Consider the following 21863-nt stretch of genomic DNA (forward strand, 5'->3'; position numbering starts at 1 on the left):
CTCCGATCAGAAGGATGCATCACCGCTGCTGGTATGTTCTGGAACAACAGGGTGTACTAAGCCAAAATGAGGATTCGTCGTCATCATACAAGCCATCATGTTGCGGGAATAAGAGGGTTTATTTGCGTATAGCAAGTGGATGCAGCAATTTTGGCTTTTGTTAAGCTGAGTTTAGGGCAAAACATTTGGATGAGTCCAACTAACATACTTGAGTTATACGGGGAGTGGATGGGTTGAACATTTGTGGGTGGTAAGGGGAGAGAGAGGAACTGAGGTTTTTTTAATGCTGGGGGATTGGGGGGGAGATAAGGATGCTCATCTCTTGCTCAGAGACTTCTGGATGACTCTTTAATGGAGAGCAGTTTCTTCAGTACCTTTAAGGTAGGTGTGGAACTCTGGGATTTGGAGTCATCCCATCTTACAAGGCAGTGAGGTTGAAAAAGACTCTTCAAGAGACTAGAGCCGTGATGGCAAACCTACGGCACGTGTGTCACAAGTGGCACGCGGAGCCATATCAGAGGGCATGCGAGACTGCGGCAGCTCCAGCGTGCATCCACGTGTTGGACAACTGATTTTCGGTCTTGGGAAAGGCTGTTTCGCCCTTGATGCTTCAAGGAAGCTTCCCTAAAGCCCCGCAAGAAAATTGCCCAACGAACAAACCGGACGTTCGGAAAAGCACATTTCCGTTTTGCCCGTTGTGCAGTTTTTTGCACTCTGGAACTTCAGGAAACTTCCCTGAACCCTCCGGAGTGCAAAAAACAGCACAATGGGCAAACCGGAAGTGCGTTTTCCAAACTTCCGAGTTAGAAACATAGAAGATTGATGGCAGAAAAAGACCTCATGGTCCATCTAGTTTGCCCTTATACTATTTCCTGTATTTTATCTTCGGATGGATAGATGTTTATCCCAGGCATGTTTAAATTCAGTTACTGTGGATTTACCAACCACGTCTGCTGGAAGTTTGTTGCAAGCATCTACTACTCTTTCAGTAAAATATTTTCTCAGGTTACTTCTAATCTTTCCCCCAACTAACCTCAGATTGTGCCCCCTTGTTCTTGTGTTCACTTTCCTATTAAAAACACTTCCCTCCTGAACCTTATTTAACCCTTTCACATATTTAAATGTTTTACTCATGTCCCCCCTTTCCCTTCTGTCCTACAGACTATACAGATGGAGTTCATGAAGTCTTTCATTAAGTTTGTCAATTTGGGGATTTTTTTCCCCACCTACCAGGCTTCAGAAACACCTGTGCACATTCGTGGGAGGGAAGAGGATGGGCATGTGCACACATGCTAACACACACCCCCAAACACCCTTTGTGGCATGTGAACTAAAGGATTGCCATCACTGGACTAGAGGCTTTCTCTCTGCACTATTTTAGGGAGACACTGACTTTCAGTTACTTAGAAATTATTTGAGGTTAAAATGGACCTACCTGTGGAGGGGGGGGGGGGAAGGAATTTATGACCCAGATATAAAGTTCAGATGGTCATTTCCACCTCTTGGTCACATAAAGGCGTTCGGCAACTTAGTGCACCTTTACAGTTGTTTGCAGTGTTTTAGGGGTTCTCTTAAAGCAGGGGTCTCCAACCTTGGGCACTTTAAGCCTGGCGGACTTCAACTCCCAGAATTCCCCAGCCAGCTGTAAGTTGGAGACCCCTGTCTTAAAGGACCATCACAAAATAGTTCATAAAATCGGTTCACTCCCAACATAAACCTACTTTATGACTGACAGGCTCCATTACAGTCGTAACCTGAGGACTACCTGCAGAGCAGTTTGCTTTTCCAAAAGACATCACTAAAAATGACTTCCGCTCTTGAAGACAAAAACAGCTCTTATTTTAAATCAAAACACCAGGAAGCATTTTTTGCAGAATTTATTTTTTAAGGTTTTTTTTTAATTTTTAGTTTTTTCAGGATTTTTTTTTCTGCTTTTATTTTGTATTTTTTTAAAAAGCCCTAACTTCTATGGCTTCAAAGAAGCTTCAAGAGAAACTTATACACCATAACCTGTGTACACTTTTTTTTTTTAAAGCAGTAACTAAATTTGCAATGCCACAATCTCTCTTCTGCTTTGGAGCTACACCAGTACAACTCTCGTTTCTATTCAGACTTGAAATCACCGTTTTCTTTTTGTTACATAATTATAAAAACAAAACAACCACACAAGTCTGCAAAATTTTGATGCAAATCAGACGACATGGGCCAAAACATACACCTGATAAAACCAGAGAGCTTGGAAGCCCCGGTCGATTTTTGTTTTCTGTCAATTGTGTTATCCCTTAAAACTTTGTCACATTCAAAAGAAAAAAAAAGAAGGAATAATCCACATTGAAAACTGGTAGTCCAAGCACACTCATGCACTCTTTACATAAACATTTTAATATTTTTTTAAAATTTCTTTTACACCTTCCTGGGATTGGAACTATATAGGGTTTATTTTTTTCCAGCACAATGCTTAAGGCTGTGTTCTGTTTTTCTCTTTGCATTGTTTGGGAAACGAACTCAAACGCTGCACATAGCTAAGCAATCCTATTTTAATGGAAGTGGCCCAAATCAAGATAATTTTCCCTAGGACCTCCTGCATCCTTGTGATTCTAGCATGGCAGAGGCACTGCTGTTAACAAAGTTTATAAACTGAAGAATCAATAAAGGGAGATCATGTTCTGAGTTGTAGTCCCTGCTTTTATTTTTCAAAATCTTATTTCAAATGGCCACCCAAAAGAGAGAAAAAAAGCAACATATATTCGGATAGGGCAAAGAAATTCATATCCACCTCGGGGGGGGGGCGGGAAAAAAGCACGACAAATTTTAAGTGCCAGCTTTTGAAATAAAATGGTTGGGGTGGGAGGATCCGCACCCACTCCATTCCCTTCAGAGTCCTCTGTGGGATTGCTATCGATTTACACAACCCTGAAAGGAGGGGGAGGGGTTTTCCAACCCTTAAAACCCACATGGGGTGTTGGTGGTGGGGGCGGTAGGTTTAAATCTAGTTCTAAAAAGTGAACAACTTCAAGGCTATAAGGTGAGGAGGCAGTAACCCTCTCATAATCCGGAGGGGGTGAATGAAGTCCGATAGACATGATTTAGCACTAAACTATGAGGTGTGTGGCGAATGTCAACGTGGCACCCCTTTGGTCTGTAGCAGTAACCCACCCCACAGCCCAAGAGTGCTCTTTAGTTCAGCAGAGACCAAAGTATTTACTCCCCACCCACCCCAACCCTAGTAACTAACGCTGCCGCCATTTCCCTCCCACTAGTAGGCCGCATCCCGACATTCCAAGTGCCAAATAATTTACCACACGGCGTGAAAGACAAAATATTTTCGGAGCAACACAGGGCCAACTTGTCTTATTCCCTTGGTATAAAAATATATCTAAAGACGTAACGAAGCTGCACTGCTATTGTCACAATGCTTGAAAGCAGCTCGGCCAGGTGTAGCTTTGATGGCCGCAGACCAGCTGTTGTTGGGTTTTTGTTTGTTTTGACTCGGAAGGGAGACGCGTGTGACGTTCGATCCAGGCGTACGGGCCGCAGTGTATCCAGGCACGACTATGTCTAAGGCCGGGGTAGACGTGTTAAGCTAGTGACGGAATACGAAGGGATAAAAGCATGAAAGTTGGATGCAGGCCTTTATTCGAAAGCCGTCTCACTTCCCTGGCAAGGTAGATTTTGGCTCGGCTTGGATGATTTTGCGCGACAGGCCTGCAAATCTCCGCACTAATAACAGTCACATCGGTGGTTCTGCAGGCGCCGATTCCAAGCCTATATCACCCAGATGGGAATACAGCAAGCGGCCGTTGGGTTTTTGAGAAAGAACAGACCAAAAAGACCCCCAAGAATGGATTGTCCTTGCACAAGGCTTCGTCAGTGGGGCTCCTTCTCTCCGCCCGAATAGAAGTTTGCTGCCACCTATTTTTAAATTTCAAACTGGCAAGCGCACCCAGGTGCTATGAGGGCCACCACCACGGAACAATCTCACCTAGTGACCCTGTCCATGTAGGTTTCACTTTGGTCATGAAAACGGTCCCCTTCGTCTCCACGGTTGTTGGCTTTGGGGTTTATAGTTTGGCAGGCTTGCCGTTCCTGAGATCCAAGACTTTTTTGCCCTTAAATTCTCTCCCACCTGGGAGCGGGTAGAACTTAAAATTTCAACGTTTTATTTTTAAAAAATATATATACCTAACATCGGATCGTTTTTCAAGACACAGATCTTGCTGGTATTGCTACAAAAAAAAAAGTGCACTGAGAAATGAGGGTGTGTGTAAATTATTCCCCAGCCTCTCCCTCCTTATCCTGCACGATACATTTTTTTTTTTGCCTCTCCTGTTATATTTGGAGTTTGGGGACCAAAACTTCCCTAAAGGAGGTCACCAAAGAGTAATTTGGCAGGGCTGGGGAAAAATAAACAAAATTATAAAAAAAGGGGGGAGAATCAGGGACACATTGTGGAGGGGTCAAGGGGGACATTCTTAAAACTCAAAGCAGAACCAAAAAAAAGCAAAACCATTTGCATCGCCATGATAGGAAAGGTTGGGGTTGATGCTGGGGCCAAAGGCCAAACCCCCCACCATTTTTAAATTAACTTAAGAGAGACTGAAACAAACGACAGAGAAGAAGAAGAAGAAATACGTGCAGGGCTGTTCTCAGAATCATCTCTTTGCTTCTTCTAAAGGTAAACAAGTAGAATTGATTCCCATTATTTTTGTTTGTTTTGTTCCAAAAGCTATTTGAGGAGCTCCAAAAAAGGGGTCGGAGGACAAATGAACTGACAAAACGGAAGGGAAGGAGAACTGCATAAATATTAATGCTGTGTTTGTTTCTTTTTCTTTCTCTCTCTCTGTGGAACAGGAGGAAGAGGAGGAAGATACTCGAGCAAGAAGTCCAACGTGCTTTTTTTCTGCCAGCGCCTGCCCCACCCCTCCGCTTGCATCTCTTGGGAAGAAGGGGAAAGAAAATAACACGGGGGGGGGGGGGAGCCCCTAACCCCCCCCCCCCCCCAATGTGCCTGCTAAGACAGTCAAAGCCGCCTGTGTCCCTACCCAACTGGAGTGGGAGAGCAGGTGGGGGGAACGGTGCCCCCCCTCCCATTCCATCAAGACCCATCATCCTCAGCCAGGAAGTCAAAGGAGGGCGGGGGGAAACAACGCAGTCCTAGTAGGATCCTGGCTTCGGCCAACAGGGATATTTCACTTGTGGCGCTGGATAGTTTTCCTCTTCCTCCTCTTAAAGAAACAGCAGCACCTAAGGGAGAAAAGAGATCCGCGTTACCATCACTTTGTATTGTTATTTAATAATTGACTTGTATGCCGCCAAATCCCATTTAAATGGAAGGAGATGATATTCTCAGTTTGTAAAACGTTTAAAGTTGAAAAAGGTGATTTATTTGATTTTTATAACAGTTTTATACTTTTTATAAGGGGCCAAATGTATCCAGAATAGAATAGAATAGAATAGAAATAATGGAATGTAATGGAATGGAATATAGAATAAGAATAGAATAGAAATAATGCAATGGAATGGAATATAGAATAAGAATAAGAATAGAATATAAATAGTGGAATGGAATGGAATATAGAATAGAATATAGAATAGAATACTGTATAGAATAGAATATAGAATAGAATATAGAATAGAATAGAATAGAAATAATAGAATGGAATGGAATGTAGAATAAGAATAGAATAGAAATAGTGGAATGGAATGTAATATAAAATAGAATATAGAATAGAATAGAAATAATGGAATGGAATATAGAATAGAATAGAATAGAACAGGACAGGAATAGAACAGAACAGAATTCTTTATTGGCCAAATGTGATTGGACACACTAGGAATTTGTCTTTGGTGCAAATGCTCAGTGTACATAAAAGAAAACATGCATTTGTCAAGAATCATGATTCTTGACAAATCATCTAATATTCCTTCCTCCTGTTTACTACACACAACGATCGTGTGAGGTGGGTTGCACTGAAGCAGCGTGAGTGGCCCATACCTTGTAGAAATATGATTCCTTTTTATTTTGAATTTCCATTGTAATTTTAGACATCTCAGCACATTCCATAATTTTTATACTAGTATCTAATGTATTTGGGATTATTATTATTATTATTATTATTATTATTATTATTATTTATTAGATTTGTATGCCGCCCTTCTCCGTAGACTCAGGGCGGCTCACAGCAATAACAATTTAATAATTTAAAAAACGCTAAAAACCCCATTATTAAAAGCAAACATACACACAAACATACCATGTATAAACTGTATAGGCCCCGGGGAGATGTCTCAGTTCCCCCATGCCTGACGGCAGAGGTGGGTCTTAAGAAGTTTATGAAAGGCAAGGAGGGTGGGTGCAGTTCTAATCTCCGGGGGGAGCTGGTTCCAGAGGGTCGGGGCCGCCACAGAGAAGGCTCTTCCCCTGGGTCCCGCCCAACGACATTGTTTAGTCGACGGGATCCGGAGAAGGCCAACTCTGTGGGACCTAACCGGTCGCTGGAATTCGTGCGGCAGAAGGCAGATTTTTTTCTTCTTTCCAAAACTGGGCATATGTAATTCTGGCTGCTGTTAATATTTGTATAATAAGATATCTATCTTCTTGTGGGATTTTTTGTTTAAAGATACCTGGGAGGAATAGTTCTGGTTTGGGTAATTATATTTTTCATGGGCTTCGGTTCTATCCCGATAATCCTCAAGTCATTAGTTCAAAGAACAAAAGGATTAGCTGACCAGGGGAAATTAGCCCCAAATCAGACAGGGGTCCAAGCCAATATCTTGTCAGCTAATTGAGTGGGGCAATTTGCTTAGTTTGCAACCAAGTTATTAATCAACTCATTAAAAGACAGCCTATGACCCTCTCGAGATAATGGAGAAAGTGACCTTTTGACAGGTAACCGAGAATGTGGTTTCCTGAGCAATTTTAGGTCAAAATATTTCAGGTAGTAAGTGATGGGCAGGAGAAGTGAGGCTGTTTCTGCTCATGAACTGCTATATCTGCCGCACGAATCCCAGCGACCAGTTAGGTGCCACAGAGTTGGCCTTTTCCGGGTCCGGTCGACTAAACAATGTCGTCTGGCGGGACCCAGGGGAAGAGCCTTCTCTGTGGCGGCCCCGACCCTCTGGAACCAGCTCCCCCCCCCCGGAGATCAGAATTGCCCCCACCCTCCTTGCCTTTCGCAAGCTCCTTAAAACCCACCTCTGTCGTCAGGCATGGGGGAATTGAGATATCCCCTTCCCCCTAGGTCTATACAATTTATGCATGGTATGTTTGTGTGTGTGCTTTGCTTTTTTAATAAGGGGTTTTTAGTTACTTAAATATTAGATATGTCATTCGTTGTTTTGTTATTGCTGTGAGCCGCCCCGAGTCTATGGAGAGGGGCGGCATACAAATCTAATAAATAAATAAATGAATGAATGAATGAATAATAAACAAATAAATAAATAAATAAATAAATAAAAATAAATAAATAAATAATAAATAAATAATAAATAAATAAATAAAAAATAAACAAAAAACAAACAAACAGATAAATAAATAAATATTAGAGCAGTGTTTCTCAACCTTGGCGGTTTGAAGATGCGTGGACTTCAACTCCCAGAATTCCCCAGCCAGGCAACGCTGGCTGGGGAATTCTGGGAGTTGAAGTCCACACATCTTCAAACTGCCAAGCTTGAGAAACTCTGTATTAGAGCCATGATAGCTTCTAGCTGGGTGTATAATCCCAAGGAAATCCTGACACACCTTCCCAGTATTGGGTTGTTACATGCGCAGGGTGAGGGGGGGCGCCGTTCCGATAGCGCAAACGGAGCTGCGTGGGCAGTTCCAGCTGACCAGCGGGCGGGCGTGAGTGTTGGAGCGAGATTTGCTTCCTGCGCATGAAGCCAAATCTCACGCGAGGACGCATGAGCGTGTGAGATTTTGGTGGGTTTTCACCGATTTTTTGCATCCGCGCATGCGTGGTAGCCAAAATATCAACAAAAACTGCCGAAATCTCGCATGCCCGCGTGTCCTCTTGTGAGGTTCCTCTTCCTGCATGCACAGGAAGCAAATCTTGCTCTGACGTGTAGGCGGGTGCCGGGGTTGCAGAGCTCCACAGGAAGTGCACCGCTAGCGGCGGCAAGTGGAATCCGCCCCGTTCGTCTCCATCATCATCTTCCGTTTTACAGAGTTTAATCCGAGCCACACAGGGTCCTGGCAGAACTAGGCCAGGTGAACGAGTCACTGATGAGCCACAGTGGCGCAGTGCTTAGAGTGCAGTACTACAGGCTACTTCTGCTAACTGCTGCCCGCCAGCAATTTGGCAGTTCGAATCTCACCAGGCTTAAATTTGACTCAGCTTTCCATCCTTCCAAGGTGGGTGAAATGAGGACCTAAGTCAGTGATGGCGAACCTATGGCACGGGTGTCCCTGGTGGTACGTGGAGCCATATCTGCTGGCACACAAGCTGTTGCCCTAGCTTAGCTCCAACGTACATGTGTGTGCTGTCCAGCTGATTTTTGACTCGCACAGCGGCTTTGGAAGGGCGTTTTTGGCTTCCAGAGAGCCTCTGGGAGAATGGGGGAGGGTGTTTTTACCCTTCCCCGGTCATAGGGAAGCCTTTGGAGCCTGGGGAGGGTGAAATACAAGATTACTGGGCCCACGAGAAGTTGGGAAACAGACCATTTCTGGTCTCCAGAGGGGCTCCAGGGCGTAGGGGAAGCTGTTTTCACTCTCCCCAGGCACTGAATTATGAATGTGGTCACTCACACACGCGTGATAGCACACGCGCATGCTCTTTTAGCACCTGAGTAAAAAAAGGTTCGCCATCACTGACCTAAGTTGTTGGGGGCAATATCTGAGTCTGTAAACCACTTAAGAGAGTACAGTACATTACGCCAGCTAAACTAGCAAAAATCAATAAAAAATCATCACCCCTTTGCTAGAAGTGTCAAAAAGAATACGGATCATACTACCACACATAGTGGCAGTGTGGAAAAGCCCAGATTTTCTGGAAAAAAATTGGGACGTGGATTGATGAAATTTTAGAGATAAATCTCGAAAAAACTCCACAATGCTTCTTATTAAGGATTATTCACCAACAGTTTAATCAAAATTACATTTATCTGATTATTCATATCACCACTGCGGCAAGACTAGCTTTTGCCCAAACGTGGAAAAAAGAATAAATCCCACAAGAAGAGTTAGTTTTAGAAAAAATTACTCAATGTGCAGAAATGTCTAAATTGACCCTTAAAATCAAAGGCAAAGAAGAATCACAATTTTATGATTGTTGGAATTTACTCTAACATCTACCATCACTCTACTGAACAAATAATTCCCTCAACACTGTCAGACTTTCTACTAAATCTGCCCTTCTATTCTACTAGTTTTTCTCATCATTCCTATCACCCATTTCCTCCCATGTTGACTGTATGACTGTAACTTGTTGCTTATATCCTAAGATTTTTATTAATATTGCTTCCTCATTGCTTATTTGACCCCTATGACAATCATTAAGTGTTGTACCACATGATTCTTGACAAATGCATATTTTATTTTATATACGCTGAGAGCATATGCACCAAGACAAATTCCTTGTGTGTCCAATCACACCTGGCCAATAAAAATTCTATTCTATTCTATTCTAAAATAGAAAAAATCTCGCTAAGTACATTGTGAACACTTAAGTATGTAAAAAAATTATACCTGATGAAAGCTCAATAGAGCAAATAAGATAAAGTTATGAACTATCAAGTTAGACTATTATTTGTTTTCCATGTTACTTATATGTTTTGCTTCTATTTTTTTGTGTTATCTAAAAGAGATAAATTGATTTCTGACAATAACTATAACTGGGCTAAGGAAAATATACACAGTTTTGGAAGAATACATAGACTGGTCTTGTACTCGCCTACATTTTATTATGTGTTTTTAATGTGTTGTGTTTTTGTATTGTCTTTTTTCTTTCTTTCTGTATTTGTAATTGTAATTTTTTTTTCTAAAAATAAAAAATAAAAAAAATAAAAAGAGAGTACAGTAGTACCTCTAGATATGAGCTGCTCCACATGCGAGTACAGTGATCCCTCGAGTTTCGCGATCTCGATGTTCGCTAAACGCTATATCGCGAGTTTTCAACCCGGAAGTAAACTCCACCATCTGCGCATGCGTGCCCTTCCACGCATGCGTAGATGGTGGAGTTTCCCCGCCGGGCAGAGGCTTCCCTGGGTCTTCCCCCTCTTGCCCCGGTAAGGCGCGAGCAACGGCGTGGGCGGGTGGGCGGCACACGCGCGGGGAAACCCCAGGGCCGCTTCTCAGCTGAGAAGCGGCCCCAGCAACAGCGCGGGGGGTGGGCAGCACGCGCGCGCGCGGAGGAAACCCCAGGGCCGCTTCTCAGCTGAGAAGCGGCCCCAGCAACAGCGCGGGGGGCGGGCAGCACGCGCGCGCGCGGAGGAAACCCCAGGGCCGCTTCTCAGCTGAGAAGCGGCCCCAGCAACAGCGCGGGGGGCGGGCAGCACGCGCGCGCGCGGAGGAAACCCCAGGGCCGCTTCTCAGCTGAGAAGCGGCCCCAGCAACAGCGCGGGGGGCGGGCAGCACGCGCGCGCGCGGAGGAAACCCCAGGGCCGCTTCTCAGCTGAGAAGCGGCCCCAGCAACAGCGCGGGGGGCGGGCAGCACGCGCGCGCGCGCGGAGGAAACCCCAGGGCCGCTTCTCAGCTGAGAAGCGGCCCCAGCAACAGCGCGGGGGGCGGGCAGCACGCGCGCGCGCGGAGGAAACCCCAGGGCCGCTTCTCAGCTGAGAAGCGGCCCCAGCAACAGCGCGGGGGGCGGGCAGCACGCGCGCGCGCGCGGGGGAAACCCCAGGGCCGCTTCTCAGCTGAGAAGCGGCCCCAGCAACAGCGCGGGGGGCGGGCGGCACGCGCGCGGACAAGCAGCAGCAGCGAGGCGGCGGGGAAACCCAATCTTCGGCTCCTCGCTGCTGCTGTGGAAATAAAAACACCATCTGCGCATGCGCAGATGGTGTTTTTACTTCCGCACCGCTACTTCGCGACAAATCGATCGCGAGGGGTCCTGGAACGGAACCCTCGCGATGATCGAGGGATCACTGTATTCCAAGTTACGAGCCGAGATAAGAGCAAAATTTCTGTTTGACACCCGAGCTCAAATTTGGGATACGAGCTGAGCGTCCACTAGGTGGCGCAAGAATTCCATGTTTCCAGTTATCTCGGCACGAGAAGCAAAGTCTAAAGACATTCGCTCGAGATGCGAGTTGATCGACTTATGAGCTCCGGTCTGGCACGAATTAAACTCGTATGTCGAGGTACCACTGTACTGTAAAACACTGCGAAGCGGTATATAAGTCTAAGTGCCATTGCTACTCACTTTGTGTCGTCTGCCACCTCCACCTCGGCAGGTGCGGTGATGGGGGCATTTGAGTGGCCGGCAGTGGGGTCATCCGTGTTCAACTCCCCATTGGTAGAACTCATGACCTGAAAGAGAGCAAGCGGGTGAAGAGCCAAGAATATCGGGCAGGGCTTCAGACAGAGCCTAGCATCTTTGCAACGTCACAAAGAGGGGAAATGAACAGGAGAGACAAAGCAGGCCTCCGGGCACCCTGGCCTCATGCTACTACGGTACAAATCAGAAACTTTGCTCCTTAAGCTTCAGTTTGTCTCTGCTCCATAAGGTGGCCGCCATAGGAAGAAAGGGGGTCTTCCTTGGCAAGGATTAGTTCAATCCTAGGTGTAAACTGCAATCGGATTGGGCCAGGGCGTTATTGGGTGTAAACTGCAATCTGATTGGGCCAGAGCCTTATAAAATGCAAAACAACTTTACAATGATTAGCTGTTAGCTGTCGTCTGTAGTTGGTGGTGATATTGTTAGTTGGCTAGCTGGGGCAGTTTAAGTTTGAGTTAAGATATTGAGTTAGAGCTGTAGTGTTGATACGGAGAAATCTGGATTGGTTTAGTATCTACGGGTAAGTAAGCTTTACTGCATATAGATAGAGTAAATTTTGTTCCTGTAAATAGAAGACTAAGATTGAAGATATTTTGCTTGTGCTGAATGAAGAGTAAAACTGTTTACTACTATTTTTCTACAAAAGTGTCTTTGTTATTTCGCTGCGCTGGTTCCTAAATTGCCACAATATAAATTCTGGTATCTTGTCAAGTCCTGTTGCGTAGCTCTGTACTGTATATCCGTACACTGCTTGCATCCAGCCAAGCTTTCAAAGCAAAGGGGGCTAACCTTTCGATGTGACATTCCATCCAACAGAAACCTTCCCCCAAATGAAAATAATTCAGGTAGTCCTCGACTTACAACTGTTCGCTTAACGGCTGTTCGAAGTTATGACTGTCATTTCAAAAGCTAACAATGACCCAGTTCTGAAGTTATGATAGCCAGCTTCTCCCCATTGTCCTGTGACTGCATTTGGACGCTGGGTAGATGGCCTGCATTGATGGCCAGTTCGTCTGGCCGTGATTTATAACATTTTTTATTGGAAACCAGCATTTACTTCCTGCTACAGTGGTACCTCTACTTACTTAATTCGTTCCGTGACCAGGTTCTTAAGTAGAAAAGTTTGTAAGAAGAAGCAATTTTTCCCATAGGAATCAATGTAAAAGCAAATAATGCATGCGCTTAGGGAAACCATAGCGAGGGTGGAGGCCCTGTTTCCTCCCAGGAGATTCCTATAGAGGTCCCATGGAGGCTTCTACCCACCTTTTCCGGCCCTTTTCCCTCCCAGGAGATTCCTAGAGAGGCCCCATAGAGGCTTCTCCCTGCTTTCTCCGGCCCTGTTTCCTCCCAGGAGATTCCTAGAGAGACCCCACAGAGGCTTCTCCCCGCCTTTTCCAGCCCTTTTCCCTCCCAGGAGATTCCTGGAGAGGCCCCATGGAGGCTCTCCCTGCCTTTTCCGGCCCCTGTTTCCTCCCAGGAGATTCCTAGAGAGGCACCACGGAGGCTTCTCTCTGCCTTTTCCGGTTACAGTTTCGGAGGCTCGGCTTTGTAAGTGGAAAACGGTTCTTGAGAAGAGGCAAAAAAATCTTGGAACACCCGGTTCTTATCTAGAAAAGTTCATAAGTATAGACGTTCTTAGGTAGAGGTACCACTGTATTGGCAAAAAGCCTGGCTCATAGAGAACAATGAGTTTGCTTAACAACCATGGTGTTAACGACCGCTGCAAAACAAGGGATGTAAAACCGGGTCGGTCATCCTGATCCACTCTCCAACCGTCATGACTTACAATCGTTAATTACCAGACTCAATTACAGTCATAAGTCAAGGACCCCCGTGCTTATGTAAAGGAATGCATTTGTATTTGTATGGAGATTCAGCATCGTTCTCAAGCAGACAGAGAGTTCCTTAATTTTTGAAAAGTTTTAGTGGGCTAAAGCCGGTTTCCTGCACAATGTCATTTCATATTCAGCAGATTCAGAAATAAGGCTTCCTTTTCCCCCGGCCCAAACCAAGGTCTTTCTTAACAGCTGCACCCATGCAAACCAGTTACATCCAGTACTGGGATTGCAGGCCCAGTTTAACTTATGGTTTCAGTTCCTGCCTTATGAAGGTTTTAGACCAGTGTTTCCCAACCAGTGTGCCGTGGCACACTAGTGTGCCGCGAGACATGGTCAGGTGTGCCGCAAAGAAGGAAGCTCAGCTTCTGGTCTTGCAACTTTTTGCTGAGAGTGCAAAGAGCAAAAAGTTGTGAGACCGGAAGCTGAGCTTCCTTCTTTGCGCCTTCCAAGTTTTCCGGCAGCTGCAGCGCCCCGCCCGGCTGGAGCTTCCCTGGCGGCGGCAGCAAGTGAGCTTTGGGGCCTGGTGGGAGGGTGGCGGCAGCAGCGGCACCGGTCAGTAGCCGTGGGGTGGCAGCAGGGTGGTTGGCTGCGAGCCAGAACTCCAGGACAGAGGCACCGACGGCGGCGGCTGGACGTGTTGCTGTACGCCGTACATGCTGGCATTGCATGGCTGGCACTTGCCTGCTGGCTGGATCGGGACGGAGGCTCCAGCCCCACGCCCATGCCCAGCGCAATGCCAGCATGTATGGCGTCTAGCAACACGTCTGGAGCTCAATGTTCCCCAGGATTTTGTAAATGTGAATAATGTGCCGTGGCTCAAAAAAGGTTGGGAAACACTGTTTTAGACTCTTGCTCTAAGCAAGGGTTGGTGCTGGTAAACAGATGTGCATCAGATGGGAAAGCTCGAGAGGGGCCAAGGCGGAAGAGGCAACCATGGACGAAGGCACAGAAAAGACACTTTAAGACACAGAGTGGCACTTTAAGCAACATACTTGGCCGCGAGAGCTAGAAATCCAGCACAGATGTTATTAATTAGCTAAATCTACCATATTGCGGTGGTTCTCAACCTTTCTAATGCTGCGACCCCTTCATACAGTTCCTCAATGTTGTGGTGACCCCCAACCATAAGTCAAGCAGCAATTCTCCCAACAGAGCTTTAAGCTGATTGGTCGGATTGTAAGAATATGCCCCAAGGCGCCAGAATAATAGCTTTAGCTCCTAACACCAGGGGAAATTTGTCTTTTCCCGTAGTCTTAAGTGACCCCTGTGAAACGGTCGTTCAACCCCCAAAGGGGTCCCGACCCCCAGATTGAGAACTACTGATATAAAGGCTGCCCACATGAGAATCCCACCTTGCAAAATTCATCCGTTGTAAAATATTGTTGTTATTTTTACATCAACTATTTTGATTCTGTCATCTTTACCTTATTATTATTACGATTACGATTGTATAATGGTTATTATTTTAATGTGTCTAGTCCTTGTGGAGGTAGAACAGCCCGGCAAGCAAGTTTATGAACATGAAGGATAGCTGTACCCACCATTTTGGCCACTGTTTTTTCCTCTCTTGCCCCAACATTTAAATGTTAGTATTGTTTGCCGAAAAGCTTTACCAGAGGTAGCACACATTAGACCTTGCTATGAACAAACTTTGGACATCAAAGTGCAAATCGGATTAAAACAAAATTTTAATTCGGTAGCCAGATGAGATTGCCAGGTTGTAGAAATCTAGTCTCTTAGCGTGGACCTTAGCATGGAAGATTTTTGGCTCAACAAAATCCAAATGAAACTCAACAAAATCCAAATGAAAGCGATGAACATCTGCAAATCCAGGAATTTGGGCTTCTTTCCTTGTCCTGGTGGGGATACAGTGGTACCTCTTCTTAAGAACTTAATTTGTTCCGTGACCAGGTTCTTAAGTAGAAAGGTTTGTAGGCAGAAGCAATTTTTCCCATAGGAATCAATGTAAAAGCAAATAATGCGTGCCAACCCCTTAGGAAAGAAATAAAAGCTCGGGATTTGGGTGGGAGGAGGCGGAGGAGGAAGAGGAGGAGGACAGTCGCTGCCCAGAGTGAAGGGAGCGTTTCTTTTCTCTGGGCGCTGGCAGAGGTTTATTCCCTCTCCAAGCGCCCAGAGAAAGGAAAATGCTTCGTTTGCTCTGGACTGCCAAAGTCTCCTTAAGCACCACCGAAAGGCTCGTTTGGCAGCCCAGAAAACCCCGAGATGGCCGGGATTAAAGGGGGAATGGCAGGAAACTGGCCAGGCCTTTGTGCCGCTCTCAAATTTCCTGGGAAAGTTTTCCGGGCTCAGGTTCTTAAGAAGAGGCAAAAAAATCTTGAACATACAGTTCTTATCTAGAAAAGTTCTTAAGTAGAGGCGTTCTTAAGTAGAGGTACCACTGTATTTTGCACCTCCAAAAGCAGATGGGGCTTACAGACCAACGACAGGCAGAACAGAAAAACACACAGGAATGCAGACTCTACATAAACATTTTTTTTCTAGATTCTCTTATGGTTGAACTAGAATCTGCTCTTGCATTGAAGTGGTGCATGCGCGCACACACATAGTATCACACAGCAAAAATACAGGAACACACCTCAGCTTTAAGCATGGTTTCTATTCCTGCCTACATTAACAAGATTTTGCTAGTAAGATTCTCTTAATTTCTACAAGTGGGTTTTGCAGACATTTGACCTACCAAATATGGTTTTAACATTTTCTTAAGTTTGCAAATGTGTTTATCTATTTAAATTTCCAAATGGTTTGTTTGTTTGTTTGTTTATGTAATTTATTTAATTGTTTATTCATTCATTCATGGTCCCCAACTCCTTGCGGACTGTGGGTGGCGTACAATTAAAAAACAATATAAAAACTATTTTAAAATTCCTTAATAAAATATCATAATCGTTAAATGCTTAAGTTCTGATACAAAAGTAATACGCATTTTGTATATTTGTATGTTTTTGTGGTTTTTTCCTTCTTCTTTTCACTTTTCTTGTTATGTTACTGTGTTTTTGTTCTTTTATATGTAAATATTCAATAAAGATATTTTTAATAATATTAATAAATACTAATATTTCTATCCACTCAGCTGGGGCTAGATGGCATAGATCACCGGCCCCGGGCCTGCTAGCAGACCCACATTTTCACGGCCTTTCAGAAGGCCAGGAGGGTGGGGATCATGCAAATCTCCAGGAGAAGTTGGTTCCAGAGGGCCGGGGCCGCCACAGAGAAGGCCCTCCCACGCAGCCCCACCAGCTGCCATTGTCTAGCCAACGGGACCCTCTGTGGGCCCTTAGCGGTCGCTGGAAAGTATGTGGCAGAAGACAGTTCCGTATATAATCTGGCCCTAAACCATGTAGGGCTTTAAGGGTGATAGCTTCTCCCCCCCCTGCTTCTTTCCTCCTCCTCCCTATTTTTTTTGCTTCTATCATTAAAAATGTGAAAGTTCACCTCCTGAGGCCAAACAAACCTGATTTCTTACAAGAATCGTTATGAAGAAAGGAATTTTCTTCTCACGCGAATTTTTGGGGGGAGCCAAGCAGAATGAACAACGCGGAGAAAGGTAAACTACGCTGCTCCAAAAAATAAAGGGAACACTTAACACAACATAACTCCAAGTAAATCAAACTTCTGTGAAATCAAACTGTCCACTTAGGAAGCAACACGGATTGACAATCAATTTCACCTGCTGTTGTGCACATTCGACTTTGTACAGAACGAAGAAATCAATGGGAATATTTCAATTCATTCAGATCTAGGATGTTTTATTTCAGTGTTCCCTTTTATTTTTTAGAGCAGTGTACAGTGTTCCCTTGATTTCCGCGGGGGATGCGTTCCGAGACCACCCGCGAAAGTCGAATTTCCGCGAAGTAGAGATGCGGAAGTAAATACACTATTTTTGGCTATGAACAGTATCACAAGCCTTCCCTTCACACTTTCAACCCCTAAATTACCATTTCCCATTCCCTTAACAACCATTTACTCACCATTATTACTGGTACTCACCATTGAATAAGACACTTAGTGATCCTGATATTTATAAACATAATTATTTATTAATAATAATAATTATTTTTGTTATTTATTTGCAAAAATTATTAGTTTGGCGATGACATATGACGTCATTGGGTGGGAAAAACCGTGGTATAGGGGGGAAAACCACGAAGTATTTTTTTATTAATATTTTTTGAAAAACCGTGGTATAGGCTATTCGTGAAGTTCGAACCCGCGAAAATCGAGGGAACACTGTATTTCAAAGCAGGACAAACTTTCATTTCAGTTGTTTCCGAGATGGTCCCGGTGCCATCGAAACAGGACTGAAAAAGCAAATCGGTGCCACGATGACTGGACATACAGAGGGTCATAGAAGGGAGGACAGCTCAGGAAACTTCCACGGCAGGGCTGGGGTCCAACAGCAACAGCAGCAGGTGGGTTCACCCACCCACCCTCCCACCCCATCCCGTCTCGTGTACCTGGACGGATCCCCCAAGCCTGCTGGACGCCAAGGGGGCTCCTAGAGTGTCCTCAGCAGGCTGCTGGCCAGCCTGGGGATCCCATAACTCCGTCCCCTCGGGTGACTGCGAATGACGGAGGCAGGAATCAAAGGGGGGAAATCGTAGTAATAGTTGGTTTTTTTTTTAAAGGGGGGGTTAGGGAGACTGAAAAGATGGGGGGGGGGGGTTCAGGGCAAAGGGAAGGGGAACATGGGTGAAAGAAAGGAAGGGGGAGAAAAACAACATGCAAAAGCAAAGAAAGAATTTGAAACAAGCTAGAACGCAAATCAGTAGAGCATCCATCAAATGGCATCAGCATTACCAGGTAAATGGGCACGGTTTATTTTGGGAGTGCCGATCATCGTTCCCTACAGCCTCCGAAATCTCTTTGAGTTTGACAGTGTAAGTTGTATTTGCTGACATATCCCACAGTTCCTCCAATCTATGGTTCCTCAATACATTTGCATAAATATTCAGTGTCCAAAAGCATTACAGCTTTATTTTCCTTCCTTCCTTCCTTCCATCCATCCTTCCTTCCTTCCATCCATCCATCCTTTCTATCCTTCCTTCCTTCCATTCTTCCTTCCTTTCCGTCCATCCATCCATCCTTCCATTCTTCCTTCCTTCCCTTCCATCCATCCATCCCTTCCACCCATCCTTCCTTTCCTTCCTTCCATTCTTCCTTCCTTCCTTTCCTTCCATCCATCCTTCCTTCCATTCTTCCTTCCTTTCCTTCCATCCATCCTTCCTTCCATTCTTCCTTTCCTTCCATCCATCCTTCCTTTCCTTCCTTCCATCCTTCCTTCCTTCCATCCATCCATCCATCCTTCCTTCCTTTCTATCCTTCCTTCCTTCCATTCTTCCTTCCTTCCTTCCTTTCCTTCCATCCATCCATCCTTCCTTCCATTCTTCCTTCCTTTCCTTCCATCCATCCTTCCCTTCCATCCATCCTTCCTTCCTTTCCTTCCTTCCATTCCTTCCTTCCTTTCCTTCCATCCATCCATCCTTCCTTTCCTTCCTTTCCTTCCATCCATCCTTCTTTCCTTTCCTTCCTTCCTTCCCTCCCTCCCTCGATTTACAATGGCTCCGTTTGCACAACCTATGTCAACTGCTACCTGGGTTGGGGGGGAGAGAGATTTTTTCCAGTGTGGTCGCAGTGCACAAGTGTAGAAAGCAAGAAGCCCCCCTCCCCCCTTTGCTGCTGTGTAGTTGAGGAGGGTCATTTCAGCAACACACACAAACCCTTTAGGATCCAAGGGGGGTCCCATCAGAATTGGAACCACTGTCACCAGATAGGGAGGATTTTCTACCTATGCGTTTCTCATGCAGCACACATAGGGAGTGATACACAGTATGGAAAATAGTCTCAGTGTTTACACAATGCCTGTTTTTATCTTATCGCAAATCCTTAGGGTTTTTTTTTTAAAGATACAGTGATACCTCGTCTTACAAACGCCTCGTGATACAAACTTTTCGAGATGCAAACCCGGGGTTTAAGATTTTTTTGATTCTTCTTACAAACTATTTTCACCTTACAAACCCACTGCTGACGCTGGGATGCCCCGCCTCCGGACTTCCGTTGCCAGCAAGGCACCCATTTTTGCGCTGCTGGGATTTCACTGAGGCTCCCCTCCATGGGAAACCCCACCTCCGGACTTCCGTGTTTTTGTGATGCTGCAGGGGAATCCCAGCAGCACAAAAATGGGTGCTTTGCTGGCAACGGAAGTCCGGAGGTGGGGTTTCCCAGCGAGGGGAGCCTCAGTGAAATCGCAGCATCGCAAAAATTCAGAGGTCTGGAGGTGGGGTTTCGAGGACTTTGGTGTTTTTGCGATGCTGCGATTTCACTGATGCTCCCTTCGCTGAGTAACCCCACCTCCGGACTTCCATTGTCAGCGAAGCACTCGTTTTTGCAATCCTGTGATTCCCCTGCTGGGATTCCCCTGCAGCATCACAAAAACACAGAAGTCCGGAAGTGGTGTTTCCCATGGAGGGGAGCCTCAGGGGAATCCCAGCAGTGCAAAAATGAGCGCTTCAGCTGGCAAAATTGGTGAATTTTGGGCTTGCACGCATTAATCGCTTTTCCATTGATTCCTATGGGAAACAATGTTTCATCTTACAAACTTTTCACCTTAAGAACCTCGTCCCGGAACCAATTAAGTTTGTAAGACAAGGTATCACTGTATTTGCTTCAGATTTCTGTTCTAAAAGAAGAAACCACAGAACAGCCTAAGGAACTACCTGCTGGGTCAGGTCAAGCCTCAGCGTTTTGTTCACCACGGAAGCCAACTAGACGGTTCTGCAGCACCTACGAAGAGGCAACTGCAGCACCAAGAAGAGGCATACTTAGGGAAGCCCAGGATTTCTCTCGCGCAAACTTTATCCCGCGCTATTTTCTCTTAGTGTGACCAGAACTTTGCATAATACCAAATGCAGATGAACCATAGATCTACATCAGAGCATTTGATGGCCTTGAGCTGCCTTGATTAGCTAGCTTAGTGTGTTGAACGCTTTGACAAATTCAATTCAATTTACAGCCAAAAGACCTGTTGTTTTATTATATACTGTTCAAAATAAATAAATAAATAAAGGGAACACTCAATATTCTTATTGAATACTTTGTTCTGTACAAAGCTGAATGTGCTGACAACAAAATGGAATTGATTGTCAATCAGTGTTGCTTCCTAAGTGGACAGTTTGATTTCACAGAAGTTTGATTAACTTGGAGTCATAGTGTGTTGTTTAAGTGTTCCTTTTATTTTTTTGAGCAGTGTATTTTAATATAACCCTGTGTTTTTCAACCTCAAATTCCTGAAATTTGGGAGTTGAAGTCTATAGAATACAATCAATACCAGGATGAGAATGTAGCAGCTTTAGTTTAAAACAGCATTTGGTTAATTGTGGGTTAAACTATATTCTGCTTATTAGCCACACTGTGCTAATTCTGAGACCATGTCGAAGACCACCCTAGTAGGTCCTCCAAGAAAAAGAGTTGGTGATGCAGAGTGGCTGAAAAAAACCCCCTCAACCAAGTAAGGATCCTTCATTATAGATTCACTATTGCGCTTTGGAAGTCATAGAAGCTGTTTTCCAAATGCTGGAACTTGTCACAAGCAAGCCATTAACCCACCAGCCAATTGTGAAGGGATTTAGACATAATCAAGTCCTGCTAATATTTTCCTAGATAGGAGCCATCACTGAGGACTAGAAGAATTGATAGGGAGGGGGACAACTCCGTATTTCCAAAATGGTGGCTCAGACACTGTTACTATAGTCCACTGTTACCTCCCCCAGGTTTATATAGTTTTATGTATGGTATGCTTGTCTTGTATGGTTTTAATGACGGGTTTTTTAGATGTTTTTTAAATATTAGATTTGTTACATTGTCGTATTGTTATTATTATTGTTGTGAGCCGCCCCAAGTTTGCGGAGAGGGGCGGCATACAAATCTAATAAATTATTAAATTATTATTATTATTACTACTGTGATTTGCCAGTCAAAGCTACACAATTAGATCAATAGAGAAAAGCAGCAGTCTTTCTTCCTATCTATTTCCCCCACAATAACAACCCTGTGGGCAGAAAGGGTGACTAGTCCAACTGGTTTTCATGGCTACAGTTGGACTTGAACTCACAATCTTTTAACCTGGTGCTTTAACCACTACGCCAAACTGGCTCACTCGTGGAAATTGAAGTCCAAAACCTAAGGATCGAGAACTGGATCATCTATCCCAGTGTTTCCCAAACTTGGCAACTTGAAGATATCTGGACTTCAACTCCCAGAATTCCCCAGCCAGCATTTGCTGGCTGGGGAATTCTGGGAGTTGAAGTCCAAATATCTTCAAGTTGCCAAGGTTGGGAAACACTCATCTATCCTAACCATTATCATTATGAAAAACCATTACTTCGGATCAGGGGTGGGCTGCTAGCCAGAACGCTAAATTGGGCTCGCCGTGGCGGCTCATGAGTGCTAGCGGGGCCAGTGCGATTTTGCTTCTGAGGTAGCAAAATCGCACACGAAGCCGCAGGTGCGCCGGTGTTTCGATGAGGTTTTTTTACTGAAACATGGGCGCACCTGTGGCTCCGTGCACGATTTTGCT

At 44.9% G+C, this 21863-nt stretch overlaps 1 protein-coding gene across 2 annotated transcripts in view; it reads right to left on the bottom strand.

Annotated features, from left to right (window-relative positions):
* Positions 1-3615: 3615 nt before the first annotated feature.
* CSNK1G2 (casein kinase 1 gamma 2) overlaps positions 3616-21863 on the bottom strand; it is a 166192-nt gene continuing 147944 nt past the window's right edge. For both annotated transcript variants that reach the window (XM_070747001.1, XM_070747008.1), the window contains 2 exons: positions 11358-11464; positions 3616-5244 (listed from right to left, as the gene is read on the bottom strand). In XM_070747001.1, the coding sequence (XP_070603102.1) occupies positions 5190-5244; positions 11358-11464 (162 nt within the window). In that variant the 3' untranslated portion in view covers positions 3616-5189. The remainder of the gene's footprint in view (positions 5245-11357; positions 11465-21863) is intronic.

The sequence above is a fragment of the Erythrolamprus reginae genome, chromosome 1, assembly GCF_031021105.1.
Source record: "Erythrolamprus reginae isolate rEryReg1 chromosome 1, rEryReg1.hap1, whole genome shotgun sequence".
NCBI lineage: Eukaryota > Metazoa > Chordata > Lepidosauria > Squamata > Dipsadidae > Erythrolamprus > Erythrolamprus reginae.